At 51.4% G+C, this 14,459-nt stretch overlaps 7 protein-coding genes across 7 annotated transcripts; 3 read left to right on the top strand and 4 right to left on the bottom strand.

The window, feature by feature from the left end:
- Positions 1 to 606: 606 nt before the first annotated feature.
- IAQ61_000425 (uncharacterized protein) lies at positions 607 to 1,989 on the bottom strand. Its single transcript, XM_003835564.2, has 3 exons — positions 1,879 to 1,989; positions 1,627 to 1,814; positions 607 to 1,574 (listed from the first exon to the last, which is right to left on the bottom strand). The coding sequence occupies exons 2-3, from the start codon at positions 1,655 to 1,657 to the stop codon at positions 709 to 711; spliced, it is 897 nt and encodes a 298-aa protein (XP_003835612.1). The 5' UTR covers positions 1,658 to 1,814; positions 1,879 to 1,989; the 3' UTR covers positions 607 to 708.
- Positions 1,990 to 2,149: 160 nt separating this feature from the next.
- IAQ61_000424 (uncharacterized protein) lies at positions 2,150 to 3,021 on the top strand (the record flags this gene model as incomplete). Its single annotated transcript, XM_066094667.1, has 4 exons — positions 2,150 to 2,296; positions 2,481 to 2,682; positions 2,713 to 2,808; positions 2,848 to 3,021. The coding sequence occupies exons 1-4, from the start codon at positions 2,172 to 2,174 to the stop codon at positions 3,019 to 3,021; spliced, it is 597 nt and encodes a 198-aa protein (XP_065955520.1). The 5' UTR covers positions 2,150 to 2,171.
- A 198-nt stretch (positions 3,022 to 3,219) lies between these two features.
- IAQ61_000423 (uncharacterized protein) lies at positions 3,220 to 3,633 on the top strand (the record flags this gene model as incomplete). Its single annotated transcript, XM_003835562.2, has 2 exons — positions 3,220 to 3,498; positions 3,574 to 3,633. The coding sequence occupies 2 exons, from the start codon at positions 3,220 to 3,222 to the stop codon at positions 3,631 to 3,633; spliced, it is 339 nt and encodes a 112-aa protein (XP_003835610.2).
- An 886-nt stretch (positions 3,634 to 4,519) lies between these two features.
- On the bottom strand, positions 4,520 to 5,816 carry IAQ61_000422 (uncharacterized protein; the record flags this gene model as incomplete). The annotated part of the gene is made up of 4 exons (XM_003835560.1): positions 4,520 to 4,798; positions 4,868 to 5,062; positions 5,122 to 5,584; positions 5,734 to 5,816. The coding sequence occupies 4 exons, from the start codon at positions 5,814 to 5,816 to the stop codon at positions 4,520 to 4,522; spliced, it is 1,020 nt and encodes a 339-aa protein (XP_003835608.1).
- A 1,183-nt stretch (positions 5,817 to 6,999) lies between these two features.
- On the top strand, positions 7,000 to 8,308 carry IAQ61_000421 (uncharacterized protein; the record flags this gene model as incomplete). The annotated part of the gene is made up of 2 exons (XM_003835559.1): positions 7,000 to 7,177; positions 7,239 to 8,308. The coding sequence occupies 2 exons, from the start codon at positions 7,000 to 7,002 to the stop codon at positions 8,306 to 8,308; spliced, it is 1,248 nt and encodes a 415-aa protein (XP_003835607.1).
- Positions 8,309 to 8,648: 340 nt separating this feature from the next.
- IAQ61_000420 (uncharacterized protein) lies at positions 8,649 to 10,171 on the bottom strand (the record flags this gene model as incomplete). Its single annotated transcript, XM_003835558.1, has 7 exons — positions 8,649 to 8,819; positions 8,965 to 9,105; positions 9,260 to 9,367; positions 9,450 to 9,512; positions 9,649 to 9,735; positions 9,852 to 9,993; positions 10,122 to 10,171. 7 exons carry the CDS (start codon positions 10,169 to 10,171, stop codon positions 8,649 to 8,651), a joined length of 762 nt encoding a protein of 253 aa, XP_003835606.1.
- Positions 10,172 to 10,613: 442 nt separating this feature from the next.
- NUT1 (mediator complex subunit) lies at positions 10,614 to 14,102 on the bottom strand (the record flags this gene model as incomplete). Its single annotated transcript, XM_066094666.1, has 7 exons — positions 13,435 to 14,102; positions 13,117 to 13,382; positions 13,006 to 13,068; positions 12,447 to 12,959; positions 12,227 to 12,398; positions 11,816 to 12,178; positions 10,614 to 11,764 (listed from the first exon to the last, which is right to left on the bottom strand). Exons 1-7 carry the CDS (start codon positions 14,039 to 14,041, stop codon positions 10,614 to 10,616), a joined length of 3,135 nt encoding a protein of 1,044 aa, XP_065955519.1. The 5' UTR covers positions 14,042 to 14,102.
- Positions 14,103 to 14,459: the final 357 nt, after the last annotated feature.

Genomic DNA, 14,459 nt, shown 5'->3' with positions numbered 1-14,459 from the left:
AATGTCGCATGTGCTCATCCGAAGTGCATGTCTGAAAACAAAATATCCCAAAAACAATGTGATACCCTGGACTCTAAATTGTAATTTCCAAAAACTCTGCATTCGAAATTTGCAAGACTTTCAAGTAAAACTCAATCCGATCGTAAAGCTTCAATATTACCCAGGCCTTCCCTTACAGATAATTAATTCTAAAGGCCATGAACTCTAAGCTTCACTCCTTCCATCTCTTTTTGGTATAGATCTATCTCTCTTCTCTCCTGTTAATAGTATTCTTAAGTATACACAATCTTCCTTCTCTGACCTAATGCTAACTTCAAATGTAATGTGTTCTCTGTTTCAAATTCCAACTCTATAGTTATTATTCTGAAACTATGAACAGTAAAATTCATTTGTTCTCTGATCATCAGATGTTAGTCCTACAAGCTGCGTAACACTCACGAGTTCAGCATCGTTTCCCAGGGTACTTTGTTTGGCGGACCGTGAAGTGGAAGAGGATGTCCCCTATTCAAGCAAAGCAAGAAAGAGTAGAATTCTCAAGACCGGGAGAAGACTGTCAATGCCCAATGCTATCACAAAAGACGATCAAATTATATTCAATGATTCATGGGAAGATTACAATTCATTCATGATTATATACCCCATACTCGTGACGTCGTAAGATGCAACCCTGGTGGAGTCATCATTGCACCGCATGTTGCAACAAAGCATTTAACCGCTGACAATAGTACCACCGTTGGGGTGAATAGTCTGCCCGCTGATCGAACTACTATCATTGCTCGCCAAGAAGACAAAGACGGTCGCAATCTCGCTGGGCTGTGATGGCCTCCCAATGGGCGCTGTGAACTGCTTGATCGCATCCGAGCTCATCGTCGCCGGAATCAAAGGCGTCCATACAGGACCAGGTGCAACAGCATTAACACGAATGCCCTTGCTGACATACTGACTGGACAGACCGCGAGTAAAGGCGACAATCGCGCCCTTTGTTGATGTGTAGTCGAGGAGATCTGGGCGGCCGATGTACGCGTTGATAGAGGCGTTGTTGATGATAGTCGAGCCCTTCTTCATATGTGGCAGGACGTATTTGGACAGGTAGAAGAAGGGGTGGATGTTAGTGTTGAAAGTGTGAACCCACTGGTCCTCATCCAGATCCTTGATGTCCTCCACCATCATCTGGTACGCGTGGTTATTGCACAGTATGTCAATGCCACCCATTTGCTTCATCGCCTCGTCAACCACCTTCTTGCAGTTTGCGCGGTCGGTAAGGTCAGTTGCAAAGGTGTAGCACTTTGCGCCCTTCTCTTCGACAAGCTTCTTCGTGTCTTGCGCATCTTGTTCTTCTTGCGGTAGGTATGCAATGAAGCTGTCTGCGCCCTCCATGGCGAAGAGAACGGCAATTGCGCGGCCGATCCCAGAGTCTCCGCCTGTGATGATGGCTTTCTTGCCCTTGAGCTTTCCGGCGGCTTTGTAGAGCTCGCGGCCGCCGTCAGCGGTGGGGAGATGGTCGTATTCTGGTGTGGGGTCGAGCTTGGATTGGAGACCGGGCACCTTTTGGTGCTGGACTTCGGGCTGGTAGCCTACAGACGAGTTAATGACATAAGACGTGGAGATTATCTTTTCTGAACTTACCCTGCTCGAAAACGCCCTTGGCAGATGACATGATGTGGATTGGGTATCTGGGAAATTTTTATGATGTTGTGAAGGAAGTCAACTTAGGGTATCTCGAAATTGGATGTGTGTTAATGGGAGAAGAGAGTGAGAGAGACATGATTCCTGCTTAAAACTGTACTTTTATCTGTGATGCTCGAGTGATGTCACTAATTGACATCAGTATAAATCACACAGGCCCAAGGCAGTTAGGTGGAGCAACAGTGGCGATACCTAGAGCTCGCAAACATGCGATTCCTCTGATATGCTCAATGAACAGCGATTCCCCAACCCGAGATAGTGTTTTCCCGCTATTTCGGGCGGACAGTACGAGGTCGCGAAGTGGAGTGTGGTGGTGTAAGTCGCAGCCAGCAGTGTTTGGCAATGGTTCAGCCCTACCCGTGAACCCAAAGAGGCTGGTTGGCCTGTGCGTTAGCGGTACACTAGTACGCCTTCGCCTTCGCCTTCGCTCGTACCATGATTGAATCATCGATATGTCTCACAGTCTCTCCCTCAAGCCGTTTCCAATGTCTTTTCTACATGCACAACTGTCTTACGACTGCAGCGTCATTCCCACTCAGGCAAGGCCCAATCAACCATCCACTTTGATCCAAGTACTTCTTCTATCGTCAAGCGTTCCTCGGCTCAAGCAGTAAGTTATAATCAGGCACCTGGTGGGTACCAATTTTTTTTTGTTAATAATATCTTTAAACATCGAACGCGATACCCTCCATGATGCTCTAAATCTCCAACCATGAAGTTGAAGCCTCGACCCTATCTACTCTTATCACCCACGATCCCAAAGAACAGACTTTGCGACTTGTAAGTTGTGGTAGAATACCGGGATGGGCAATGACGTCCGTCCCGCCAACGCCAAGACGCTTGAGTCTCATCCACAAACGCTATGACCACATCCAGCCTCGCGCTCAATCACGGCCCAAACGTCCCGAGTGCGAGCAGAAGACGGCGACGCCACCATCTTCATCGTCAGCCAATCTTAGCATGGTAGGGACATTCGGCCAGCCATACTCTACTATAGTGATAGCATATGCATACTAGTAGTACTAGGAGCAGGGTGTCGGTAATCTACAGCAAGCCACATCAAGAACCCTGAATGTACCTGGCTGTGGGACGTCATACCCAGGCCTTGACTCGTGTGATACTGTCTGTTGTCTAAGTTAGTACTCTACTCTAGTTGTCTAGTACTGTGCTACGTGCATCTCGCGCAGTCCCTGCATGACGTATGCTTGTCCTGTGAGGGCTGCAGATCGAGCCGTTTCGGGCGTCTTGGGGTTGGAGAACTTGATTCTCGGGGTCTGGGAGGGATATGGTAGCGTGAGGTTTGCATGGGTTGGTGGAGGGCTGATGGCATCATAGCGAGAGAAAGCGAGAGAGAGAGAGAGACAGAGTCACAGACTTATAAGAAAGAAATAGAGGACTCGCAGGTTTCAAGTCTATATCACTCATACCTCTCTATCCATCACACTTTCTCCCATTACTTCTCAAGTATATACCCATCTCTTCTACCCATCTACCTATACTCAATCCACTCAATCCAACCAACCACCACCCAAAATGCCAATAACCCACCACACCACCACCCGCCCAACCCTAAAATCCAAACTCCTAGCCCGTCGCCGCCACAACCACACGGCCCCCAAACGCACCCACAAGCCTGCAACAACCACAACCACCACAACACGCACCACACGCACCACCGGCGCCCATCGCCACACCGCCGGTACCACCGCCGCACCCGTGCACCACCATAAGCGACGTGTGTCGATGGGGGACAAGGTAGCGGGGATGATGATGAAGTTGAAGGGGTCTGTGATGGGCAGGAGAGGGGTCAAGGTATGTTTTCCCAAGTTTGCTTTGATGTCCATAGGGTTGATTGAGTGTGCATGACTGACCTTGGGTTTGTTCTAGGCGGCTGGGACGAGACGCATGCGTGGGACGGATGGACGGAATGCGAGACGTGTTTATTGAATTGATTCTCTTGCTTGCACCGTGTGCACGAGATGCGGGCGTGGGGTGGTGGAGTAGAGGACGGTGTAGGATAGGACTGAGATGAAGATAGTTGATTGCCTGGTAAGCGCGGTTTTGGCGAGAGTGTTAGGTGTACGATGAGAAGGAGAGAAGGATAGATATCCTGGTGTTTTGTTTCTAGCGAGTTGTGCATGGTAGAATGACGTATGATAGTAAACATTGCCATTACCCATCCTAGTTCAACTCCGGCCTCCGATTCTTTGGTGGACTGATTAACATGGCAGCTGCAAGTTGTAGATTTCGTGACCCCGACACTCTGCAATCTATCATACCTGCTTCACCCCATGCTCACTTACCCAAGACCCAACCCATACCACCGCACATCACCCAATGCCATTCTTCTGCAATGTCCATCTGCATTCTTCCAGTTCCAATCCCGTCTCATGGCAGACCAGGCTGCACCAACTCCAACACGCCGAGGATTTTCCAGAGTTCAGAATCTGAAAAGCGGTCTTTCTTTTCGCTCCTCTTCACTTGCTTCCACTTCCTTCAGCTCTGCGGCCATGTAGATACTCTTGATCTCTGCGTCTCCATGACTGCCCGACATGTTCATCGAGGATGCCATTTCGACGCAAGTTTTTCCCGGGAGACTCTTGTGGTGGACATGGCTGCGCAAACGATTTGGTCCCATCCGATCGTACTGCAAATGTGACTTTTCCTTGCAAGCTCGACCGTGCAACTAGGGTAGTATGATGGAGAGGGCTGTAATCTTCCTTGGAGGTGACCTGGTACACCCGGTAATAGATCTTCTGCAACACAGTCGCAAGAATCGTAACAAATCAGGTCAAATAATCATAATTTACAGATTATTCGATTTCCTTCCTCTTTAATCCAGTTCGATCCTCTCGCTGTACCGATGCTGATGGACGGGCTCAAATACAGACGGCGCCTGATTCCAGCTGTAGCCGCCCAGGAGCGGTCTCAAGCCCTTTCTGAAATTGAAGACGCATAGCATGGCGTTGAAACAGGCGAGGGTTGCAAGTGCTATCGCGGTGCCTGCGAAGAAGAGCATCTCGTCTTTCAGAGCGGTATTTGCACGGCGAGACTTGCCAGTGAGGAGGAGGATTCGACTGAGGAGGTAGGTTATTTCGCCTAAGCGGAGGATCTGTAATCTGTCAGTTAATACGAAAACATGGAGGCTGAGGATGGTGGAGAGAGGCATCATTAGTCTTACAATTGCGAATATGGCGCCCAAGTAGTTTTCGGATTTTGTAAAGAGAATGGTCAGGATGACCAGGATAGTAAGGGCGGGAATCATGGCCATTGTGAGTGCAAACTCGGGCTGTCTGTAATGTACGCTGATGAGGCCGTAGAGGACGATGAAGGCGATGAAGAAGTAGATCTCGAAACGCATGAGCACAACGAGGACCTGGGCACTAGTCAGAGTGTAATCAAGTGTGTGTCCTTGCCAAAGTGGTGAGGGATTACCTGATAGGTGAAATATCGCCTCAACATTTCTAAACTCCCCCGGATATGCCTATAGATTGCCCACTTGAACTCTCTGTGTAACAGGCAAACAAGGACACCCTGGACGAGCCAAGACAAGCCAATGCTGGCCGTAACTGTCAACAGTGCCGGCTCTACATTCTTCCAGTAGTTGATGTGTCGATTTGTCAAAGGTTTGTGGCCCGCAGCCTCTGCTCGTTGTAAACTAGCGGTGACCATCTTTGTTTGGCGATATCGCATGACGGAGAAGAAGAGGAGGCCGGCATTGAGAAGGTAGACGCTGTACAATTGCAATGTGTTCTTGACGCGCAGACCGTCCCAGGCCAGTACGGCCTGGTAGAGGTTGCCGAGGACGACGATGGCAAAGTTGGCGGGAACGACATAGGAGTTGGGGACTTGGTAGACATAGGGTGTTACCCAGTCGAAGTAGGTGAGGAGTATGTATCTGTGACGAGTGAGGATTTGTGTCGCGTGATCGGTAGGCGTGCCTAGTCCGTCCCATGGATGGAAATTGGAATTGGACTAGATAGGTATGGAATGGGGCATGGGAGTTTACCGTTATGCGGACGGGACGGGACAGGGGCGCCAACTCACAAATCAAGCGCGGTGACTAGCAGAGCCTGGGCCGCGGTGATGGTTAGAAGGACCCATTCGTTTCGCGACTTGGGCTTGTACATCCGGGCGGTTCTGGTAATGCGCACGGGATGGCGTGGGTAGGATGGAGACACATTCTATCGAGAGGTATCTAGAGTACTACCTAGGTACTTTGTCTAACTTTGCATGCTAGGAACCCCCTTTTAGGGATTTGTTGCCGCGTGGCTTTTGGCGTTAGGACCTACGGTACCGGTACACCGCCACATGGAACTTTGTTGATTGCTGTCAGCACAACCAGATTGGGCAACGAGATTAGGTAGGTAGATGGGAGAGGATGTGCAGTGCGTCTAGGTATTCTGCCTTGCTTACATTCGCTGTACGGTAGTTGCCTGAAACAGGCACTTTAAACAAATGGACTATGGCATGTACCGTATGCTGCCAATATCTCTCGCCAACCAGGTACTCCAGTTAGGTAGCCGTAGGTAGTATGGACATGCTCTAGGTAGTGTAAGAACAGCTATGGTGTCTTCATTCATGTCACCTTGTCGGCATTAGTACGGTTGTTGTTAATTGTCGTCAATTAGCTATACGAAGGTGCCGGATATGGCAGACACGTGATCTTTCACGTGACTCGCAACGTGCACCATGTGCAAGTTCAAGCATCTATGCCTTACGCTCACAACTTTCCAAGGATAGATGCCACTGTGCCCAAGTAGTCCTTGCATGTATGACCTTGGCTTATCGCTGCTATCCATTTTGTTCCTTGCCTAACTAAAAAATTAGTTGTGGCTGTTAATCGTGGTCGACTGCTTGAAGTGACACTGTAGACCCCATTCCTGCTTCATGGCGAAACTTCAGGTTATCTGAGACACCTCGCCGGCTCTTGATGAGCCTCGTGTGTGAGCCCTGAGCAGAACACTTCCTGTGCTGCACAACATGAAGTAGTGTGTGGCAGGTAGAAGGGTGCATAGCGCTTCGGCGCCCATTGCCCCGGCCCTCCACCATGGGAGAAGAGTGGCCCCACGACCCCGGATCCGATCAAGTTAGACGACTACTCCTACTGTACTCTACTCCTAGGGCGATCAGACAGTCCATCCCCGCAGAATCTCGACCGTTGGACATTGCCAATTGCCATTGTTCATTACCACTGATCAACACGTCTATTCTTGCTACTACTACTACAATTACTAATACTTCTACCACTGCTGCTGTGCGCGTGTGTGAAATGACATTCGCATTGGCACCCGCATAGCACGCACCTGGGCCATGGCCAGCCCCTACAACCCCTTCACCCCCATCACCAGGATGATTCCGCGCCTGTCGCGTCGCTGCACGCAATGCGGAGGCTTACGGGAAAATGGCTCGCATGGGCGGCAGCGGTGGATGAGCAGTACACGACAAAATGGGCCTTCCAAGAGGCCCAAGACTGCCATCTTCTTCCCTGGTACGGTACAGCCGGCAGTGCCAACGCAATCAGCCATCATGTACTGATGCTTCTACCACAGGCCAGGGCGTACAACGTGTCGCCATGTGCACCCCATGGCTCGAAGCCTTCCCCAACACGGCGAAGCCCATGCTCGACGAAATCGACGAAGCCCTCCAAGTCCCCTTGACCCGCGTCATCGAATTCGGCACCAATGCCCAACTCACGCAGACGGAGAACGCCCAGCCAGCCATCATGGCCACCTCGATTCTCATCCTGCGCATCATGGAACGCGAGTTTGGCTTCCGCACCGCAGACCGTATAGACATTACCCTCGGCCACTCGCTGGGGGAATTCGCCGCCCTAGTCGCTGGCGGCTACCTCTCCTTCACCGAAGCCCTGAAAATGGTGCGCCGGCGTGCAGAGGTCATGTCCCGCTGCTCGGCCGACGCGGTAGCCAGTGAAGGCGGGGAATTTGGCATGGTAGCCCTCGTCTGCGAGTCGGAAGCACACATGCAGTCACTCGTCACGGGCATCCGCGACTTTCTCGAAGTCGCCGGCCCAGGCTCCAAGCTCGATTCGCACGACCACTTGCCGGCGGTCCAACAAGTCGCCATTGCGAACCTGAATAGCAAAAATCAGATTGTGCTGAGTGGCAGTATTGCGCGCATCAACACGCTCTTGACCAACCTGAGGCAGTTTGGTGGACACGACCCCAGGCATGTGCGATTGAAGAGCGATTCCCCGTTTCACAGCCCGCTCATGAAGCCCGCCGAACAGATGATGAAGAAGATTCTGCACACCCCGCTCCCAGATGGATCCGACATCATCACCTGGCCCGGCCTCATGCCCTGCATCTCCAATGTCTCGGGCAAGCCTTTCGAGAACAAGGAGCAATTAAAGGACCTGCTCGCCCGCAGCTGCGTCGAAACCGTCCAGTGGTGGAAAAGTGTAAAGTACCTGCACGAGCAGGAAAAGGTGCGCAGATATGTGGGCATTGGGCCGGGCAAGGTGGGCCGGAATCTGGTGGGCAAGGAGGTGGGCATGAAGGGGTCCGTCAAAGGTGGCGGGGTCTGGGCTATCACGAGTCCAAAGGAAATGGAAGAGGTGGTCAGGGCTTTGGATGATACTGAGAATGGGGAAGACGAGTAGTGAAATGTGTTGTTGGTTCGTCACTTTGATGATTTGCACGCTCACTCAGTGCAGTGGAGTCGAGCGAGTGAGTTGGACATGATGTCACATTTCCACCTCGTCTTCCACCTCGTCTTCCTACATTTTTGTGCGCAAGCCACTGGACAATAGAAGAACGAGATATACCCCATCAGATTCCCACTCACAGGCCATACCATGTATACTTGTACCCATACCCCCAGCCACAATAATCCCAATCCAATAATTCACAACAAAACACAACCAACCCTTTTCAACCTCGCCAGTTCATCTCTCATTCCACAAACGCAACCCAACTAACTCAGTAGCCAACCCCCCTCCCTCAAGCCCCCTGCACATTCAACCCCGCATCCACCTGAATCCGCATCCCCGTCATACTCGTATTCTGCGCCAACATGATAAACGCAGCGACCGTGTCCTCGAGATACGTTTCGTGCTTGAGCACCGCGGCCTCCTTGAGGCTTGCGATTTTGGCAGCTGGGTATTTGTTGCCCTGGGGTTGTGCAGGTTAGTGTTTGGGTTTTTTGGAGGAGGTATGGGTAGAGGTATGGACATGGACATGGACATGGACATGAAGATGAAGGATCCAGGTCTCCAAATATAAAAAAATGCAAAAGAAGAAGAACAACCACACTTACCCACTCCGTAAGCAATAAACCCGGCAACACGGTATTCACTCTAATCCGCGGTCCCACGGACACAGCCAGACACTTGACCAAGTGCAGCTGCGCGGCCTTTGTGATGCTGTACGGCATGCTGGAGCCGCCCTGTCCGAGGGCCTTTGTGATGGATTTGTTCTTGTTAGTTGGGGGACGTGGAAATATGTAGACGAGGATACGGATACGGGGGGTAGTGCGTTATCCGTGTCTCAGGGTGCTGTGTGGGATTGGGAGGTGTACATGTGTGTCTCGAGAGAAAAAAGGGGGGGCGTACAGCTATACTCCCCGTTGTAATCATACAACCGCCATCTGGGTTTGCGTTGAACGTAGTCTGGGCTTCAGCGAGGAGGGCCTTGGGGACTTTGACGTTTGCGGACCAGCACTTTGGGGTTGGGTGTTAGTTTCGGGGTGTTATGAAGGGGGATAGGTGACAAGGGGGGAAAGATGAGGAGTACCCAACATACCTTATCCCACTCCTCCTCACTCATGGAATCCAAATCTTTCCAGTCGGAGAAGCGCGTCCATCCCTGTTGGACATGTGAGCCGGGTCTACAACAAAGTCGCTCTTTGCAAACCCCAAGACCTGCGACTCCCAACTCTTTCTTCTCTCCTCTTTCCTACTCTCCTCCCACCCCCCAACCCAAGGAAAAAAACACCACATACTGCATTCGCAATAACAACATCTATCCCCCCCAAACCCTCAATCGTCTGCCGCACCGCCCGTCTCGCCTCCACCGTACTCGTCATATCCTAGCATTCACTCACAAGTCAGCTAGACCGCACAATAACCCTCTCCCCAAGTTCCCCCAAGCTCCAACCAAACACACCCCAACCAAAACAACAACAAAGATAAAAATAAAACCCACCGCCCCAATAACAACACACCGCACCCCATACCCCTCACACACGCGCTGCACCTCGTGCGCCCGGTCCGCGCGGTTAAAGTAGTTGATCGCAATGTTTGCGCCTGCGGCGGCGAAGGTTTTGCTTAGGAGTTCGCCTAGGCCACTGAGGGGTGGGTAAGTAGGTTAGTTGTGATTGTTTAGGGGGGTTGGATGGGGGGATGAGGAAAGGGGAGGATGGGAGGGGAGGATGGAGGAGAGGGAGAGGGGGAGAGGAGAAGAGGAGATACATACGCCGACCCACCAGTAACAAGGACATTTCTGCCTTTGAGGGAGTAAGGCATCGTGTGTAGTGTATAGAATCAAGGAGTGATCAACGAGTGATCAACGAGTGATCCAGCAGTGCTCAAGGAGTATCCAAAGACTACCGTACTATTTGAACCAGAGGCTGTAGTCCACGTTATATTCTTGTTTGCGGGGATACGGTACACGACGCCACGGCCCCGCCACAACCCCGCCATATGGTATGAGGTACAAATAGAACCGTACCAGTACCAGTAAGACGAGTGGGTAGCATCACATTACTCCAGGACGTGTTACCTCGGTACAAGGTGAGCACCAAGACTGCAAGGCCGACACTGGAGCCCGCGCAAGCAACAACTCCTCCCCATGCTCTCTCCCCAGAGTAGTGTAATGTAATGTAGTCTAGCAAACACAGGATGCCAAAAAAGACCACACGCGTCACCGAAGTAAACCTTCAAGCAGACCTCGCTGCACAAACACAGCCTACATGTTTTCAAAATCAAGGCCCCAGTCGTCGTCGCCGCCACCACCCATGTCCATATTACCAACGTCCATATCCATGCCCATGCTGCCCATGTCAACCAGGTCCAAGTGGCCCAGCTCGGCCGACATGTCGACGCCATTCGCACTACCAGCGCCCATGCCCATGCCCGAGAGATGCAGGCTGTCGGTGCCGGCGAGCTCTTCCATGCTGCGCTGCAGGGCCTTGTTGTCCATGTTGGAGATGTCGTCGACCATGGTGGCTGCCGCCGCGTCGTCCATGGCTTTGTTGATGTCGTCGGAAATGGTTTGCGACTGCATCTCCGTGATGTGCACGCTGGGCAGGTTGAGGGTGCGAGCTTGCAAGCTGGCGTCGTTCATGGCCCCGAGTTGGGCTTCGACTCGCCGCTGGAGGCGGACAATGGTTTCGGCCGTCAGGGGTTCCGTGGCTACCAGGGATGCGGCATTGTCGAATTCTTGCTTGAGCATCTCGCGCAGGTTCATGCGTGTCCGTTGCGGTGGAGGCGCCACGACTGTGCTGCCGGCCCAGTCGACGGCTATCGGACTGTCTTCCACCGTGGGCGCGCAGATCATGGACATGCCCACGTCGAGTGCTGCGGACCCGTATCCAGCATTCGTTTGCGTCGTGACGGTTTCGACAATCGCTCGTAGGGTCTTGTACGCACCGAGCATGCGTGTGGTTGCGTAGATCTGGAGATGGGTGTAACTGGGTGGGTTTGGCTGCATGGCCGCATTTGAACTCCAGGTTATCAATTGCTGCACTGTATGCCCTAAAGCAGTGCCCAGTGTGCTATAAGGCGCATTCGTCCATCGTTCAAGCTCCTTGACAGTGGCATAGGTTGACCTTTCATAGTTTGAATTGGCCTTGATTGCCTGAAGTAACGGTTCGATGGTGGTGCGTGCGGGTTCGCGCCGTTGTATCGTTTTAAATGTTGTTTCCAAGTGACTGGATACCATGGCAAGGATGGTCGAGTGCATGGCTTGTGCGTCTCCCGATGAAGTTGCCGAAAGCATGAGCTCCTTGAAGATACGCATAATAGCATCCAGATCTTTGTGCGTTTGCAGAAGAGCGTACGAAGCCATCCATCGCAGACCGCCAATTAGTGATGGCAAGAGAAAGGTTTCACCCAAATCTGCTCCCTATCAGCAGCTATAAATGTCCAACAAGAAGAAGAATCACTCACATTCGAGGCCACTCTTAACTGACTCAAAGGTCAGTATGCCATGTGAGCATGCCAGAACCGTCTGGTTGAACAGAGTTGGCACGATGAGATAGAAGTCTTGAGGGCGACAAGAGGCGAACACATCGTTACTGAGACCCTCCTTGTCATGATCATACAGGCCTTTCAGCCAAATACCGAGGCTTCTACTCTGGTCCTCGGTCATCTCGTCAGGAGACAAACTGTGATGGCCTCGCTCAATGAGTCTCGCGATAAATGAGCCATAGGTGATGCCCAGGTCGCGATAGGTGAGATTATAGCGATAAACAAAAGCCATAATCAGAACGAGAATGGCTCCAAACTCATCGAATACGGGTTGATACTCGCCTGCTTTGTCAGCGGACATCTCTCGAGTATGTTCAAAGTAGGGCCTACCTTGGTCGCTATCGTAATGCCAATCGTCGAGGAACTGGGACAGCGGTTGAAGTATGCTTGCAGGCGACGTGAATTGCAACATGACATCCATGGCCTGCGGCTTCTTGAAGATCATGCACGAAATTTGCTTCAAGTACATGGTGGTCTGTGTTTCGCAGAGATGGGATATAAACTATGCCATCATCAGCATCGGCCGTCATACAACACTGGTCCACTATACCTCAGTCACGGCGCCCACGATAGCTCCGGCATTTCCATCCAGATTGTCCAGCTCGTCGATATAAGTGTTGACTTTGTCGAAATTGCTTTTGCATTGATCAAGAAGGGTTTTCTTGTCGTATCTGGTTTCTGGCGGCCCTTGCATGGGCGTCTCGCCTAGCAGTCGCTCAACGGCGGCGCTCGGAATTAGACTGTGAAGTGCACAAGCATTGAGAAAGTCTTGTCGGACATCGGAAAGCGAAGTATTGTTACCCATCATATCATCAAAGCCTTGGGAAAACGCTGGAAAGGCGTTTGGATCAACATGGCTGAGTGCTTGCGTTATGCACATTTCTAGCGTCATTGGAAAGATAGAGGCAGATAGTTGTGACAAGAGAATGGGAATCTTGTTTACAAGGAAAGACTTCAAGCAAAACATGTTGGATGCCGGCTCACTTCGGTACATGGCGTTGGCGAGAATATCAAACGAAGCTGTGATCAGGTCGGTCGCCATTGCCATTGACTGGGTTTCAAGCTGAAGGCTGTCAGTAAGAGATGCGTAATAGATGGATGTCACATACCTTGTAACGTGAGTGCAGATAGCTCATGATGGTGTAGTCATCGGTAAGGGGTCGTGCAACGAGCTTGAAAAAATTAGCAATGCCTGAAGATGTGCAAAAGGTATGCCTTACTAGCGAATTCAAAAAGATGTAGAGTCCAGCTCTAGTATTCATCACGGGCAGGTCCATGGTGGCGTCGAGGTGTAGGGAGGCAACTCCGAGACCAGAGTCCTCGTTGGTCCCGCCATTTACAGTCGGGATCTTTTCGTAAAATTCATGTTGCTTCTGTGAGTTCTCTAGCCGCTCGGCCAAATGCAAAGAGTTCTGAGAGCCGGCTGAGTTGTGAGATAGGAAGATAACAAATGATGATAATGATTGTGTAAAGCTTTTGCGCAGGTCTAGGCTCCTGTTAGTATCAGATGGACGGCTTCCCATGAGAAGAAGACGCACCTTTGCCCTTGGGATGTTTCAGGATGTGCAGTACCCTCGAGTTCTCTATTATGCCAACAACTAGCACACCAAGGCCTTCACGAACGCTGACAGACTGTTGCTGGGGCTGCTGTTGAATGCCAGACATGGCTTGTATCATGGTGTCGCTGGTATGCGACGTGACTAGTGCCTGCATCCATCTGGTCACAATCATGAGCGTTGCAATACCCTCACTATTAGTCAACGGGCGCTCCTCCGAGGCAAACGCCTTGGACAGGCGATGAAAGAGATTCTCCTCAAGTTCTGGTGGATTATGCCATTGCGGCTCTTTGGGTGATTGACCCGTTTTCGGCAAGCGATCCTTGGAGTATCGGAATGTGGAGATCAAGACATCGGCAGCGTTTACGATCCTGGAGGCTAGTAGCTGTTCAATATAAATGAGGACTCGCGGGTCGACACTGTTGGCGCCTGCAGAACGTGGGCGCAAGAGTAATGCCGCGATTCTTCTTCCTGGGAGTGGTGACCTGGCGTGCAGCTCTGCGACCAGGGCTGCGAAGACGGTCTTTGAGATGCGGCGGTCAAGACATCCATCGAGACATAGCTTCCAGTCCTTCTCCATGGACTCCATGACCCATGAGATTCCAAGTCAGGCCCTGGTGTGGGGCGAAATTGATATGTGTTTGCGATAATGATATGTGGCAGGTTGATGAGGCACGGGGGGTTCCTTTTGATGATGGCCTGGTGCCGCTTGGCAGGTACCACAGAATGGCGAGGCTGGGGTGGCCCGATGCAGCAGGCCTAGCCGAGGGTGTAACCAGTTCTTGCTTTCTATTGAACAAGAGTACCTAGTAAGCCCTACATGTACATCTCCAGGCCATTTCAATTAACATCGTAACCTCTGCCAGATTCAAAACAGAACAGCCAAGTTTGCCAAATTCCACAGATATAAGCCAACCAAGTTGGAAATTGCGACTTGGAATGGGTTGCTCATTTGCATGTATGTGTATGCAACGCTCATACAAGTGCTCGCAGCATACGAACTCGAG

Source organism: Plenodomus lingam (assembly GCF_022343315.1).
Source record: "Plenodomus lingam strain CAN1 chromosome Unknown contig_1, whole genome shotgun sequence".
Classification (NCBI taxonomy): domain Eukaryota; kingdom Fungi; phylum Ascomycota; class Dothideomycetes; order Pleosporales; family Leptosphaeriaceae; genus Plenodomus; species Plenodomus lingam.
The sequence above is the reverse complement of the archived record's forward strand: the minus strand, read 5'-3'. Positions and strand labels throughout refer to the sequence as shown.